The sequence below is a fragment of the Triticum dicoccoides genome, chromosome 5B (assembly GCF_002162155.2).
Source record: "Triticum dicoccoides isolate Atlit2015 ecotype Zavitan chromosome 5B, WEW_v2.0, whole genome shotgun sequence".
Taxonomy (NCBI): Eukaryota; Viridiplantae; Streptophyta; class Magnoliopsida; order Poales; family Poaceae; genus Triticum; species Triticum dicoccoides.
The window spans coordinates 713,910,988-713,912,708 of record NC_041389.1 but is presented as its reverse complement, the minus strand read 5'-3'; the positions used below and the strand labels follow the sequence as shown (position 1 = coordinate 713,912,708).

At 66.8% G+C, this 1,721-nt stretch overlaps 1 protein-coding gene across 1 annotated transcript in view; it reads right to left on the bottom strand.

The window, feature by feature from the left end:
* LOC119310702 overlaps positions 1 to 230 on the bottom strand; it is a 2,855-nt gene extending 2,625 nt beyond the window's left edge. Inside the window, exon 1 of the mRNA XM_037586359.1 lies at positions 87 to 230. Within this exon, the coding sequence (XP_037442256.1) occupies positions 87 to 230 (144 nt within the window). The remainder of the gene's footprint in view (positions 1 to 86) is intronic.
* Positions 231 to 1,721: the final 1,491 nt, after the last annotated feature.

Sequence of the window (1,721 nt, the reverse complement as noted above, 5' to 3'; positions counted from 1 at the left end):
TCTCCGTGTCCCAGATCCCCTGCTCTCGACCCCCTCCTCCATGGCTCCCCCTTCCTCCCTGCCGCCCCTCCCGTCGTCCCCCTCACGACTGGGGCGACGGCGCCGGCCGGCCCAATATGTCCCTGGACGACCGCCGGGCCCCTGCCTGTGCCTTTGCGGGGGGTCAGCGCCGGGAGGCCGACCTGCGCCGCCAACTGGCCACCCGGGACTCCCGACGCTCCCCACCCCATGAGCCCCGCCGCTGGTCATCTCGCGATGATCGCCGCTCGTCGCCCCGCACCGATCGCCGCTCGCCGGGCCGCGATGCCCGTCGCTCCCCCGCCCAGGAAGACCGTCGGGACCGGGCCCGCTCTTCGACTGCGGACTCGTGGCGCGCTGACCGCCGCCGGTCCCCCTCCCCTGCTCCCCGTCATCGATCTCCATCCCCTCCCCGCCCTGAAAGCCCCGGCATCCGATGCCGCTCCCCCTCGTCGGTACCAATCGCCTCATAACCAGCCTACTCTGCCTCTGGGCAACGGCGGTAACGGGGCACGGGGGAGGCAAGGTGCCAAGAAGAAGAAGAAGCGAGGCCCCGGTTGCGGCCCTAATGCCTCGGCCATCACTCCCGCAGCTTCGGCTGCGCCTGTTCCTGGGGTGGACCGCGACCCTCCTTCGTGCTTCAACTGTGGGATCGCGGGTCATTTCCAAGTCGAGTGCCCCAACCCCCCGATGTACTACCTGTGCAAGGACTCGGGCCACCCCGCTGCACTGTGCCCGGACCGCCCGGTGTCGGAGAGCTCATGATGTACGGCCACTGTATCGAGGGGCTCGGCTTCTTCCACATCGAGGTGGAGGACATCCCCCTTCCTCTCCGTCGCTCCTCACGATTGTCTCCATTATGGGGGCGGGGGTTGCCTCCCTGGAGATGATCAAGGCCGAACTCAACCACCTGTGCCGGCGTGTTTGGGACTGGCAGGTCACTCCGACTGCGGACAACTCCTTCTCTGTGATCTTCTTGGATGCCATCAGCTTGGGCCTTTGCACTCGCAGCGACAACATCACTCTGGCCCTCAACAAAGCTCGTCGTCAACATCTCTAAGCCTCAGGTGGACCCCAAGGCTGCGACCGTCCTCGACATGGCCGGGATTCTCATAGCGGGGCTCCCCGACATTTCCCGTTCTGAGAGGGCAATTCGTAGTATGTCCAAGATACTCGGCAATGTGGTGGTGGTGGATGAGCTCTCCCTCCGCAAAGAGGAGGAAGTCTGGGTCAAGATCAAATGCCTGGACTCCTCCAAGCTCCGCGCCACCGTCCGAGTCTTCTTCAACGACTTGGGCTTCGACCTCAAGATCTCCCCCGAGCCGCCCAACCACATCGGCCGCCCCCGCTACTCTGATGATGGGCACTTTGGTGGGGGTGGCATGGAGAAGCGCGACGACTCCCACTACCGCCGCCTGCGTCCCTCCCGCCACGAGGATCCGGACGACGAGAGCGCTCTGGTCGCAGCCGCTCCCCATCACGGGACCCCTCTGACCCCCTCCGAGCCGTGGGGGTGCGGGCTCCGATCGGTCTCACGCGCTGGACCCCTCTGTCGAGGTGGCCCCCGTTGTGTTGCCGGCTGCCTCCCCCACCTCCTCGGCCGAGGGGAGCAACGTCTCCGGCATCAGCCTCCTTGTCCTGCCGGTGTCTTCGTCGCGCCCCCCATGCTCCACCTCGGCTCCCACCTCCTCGCCTCCGGCCCC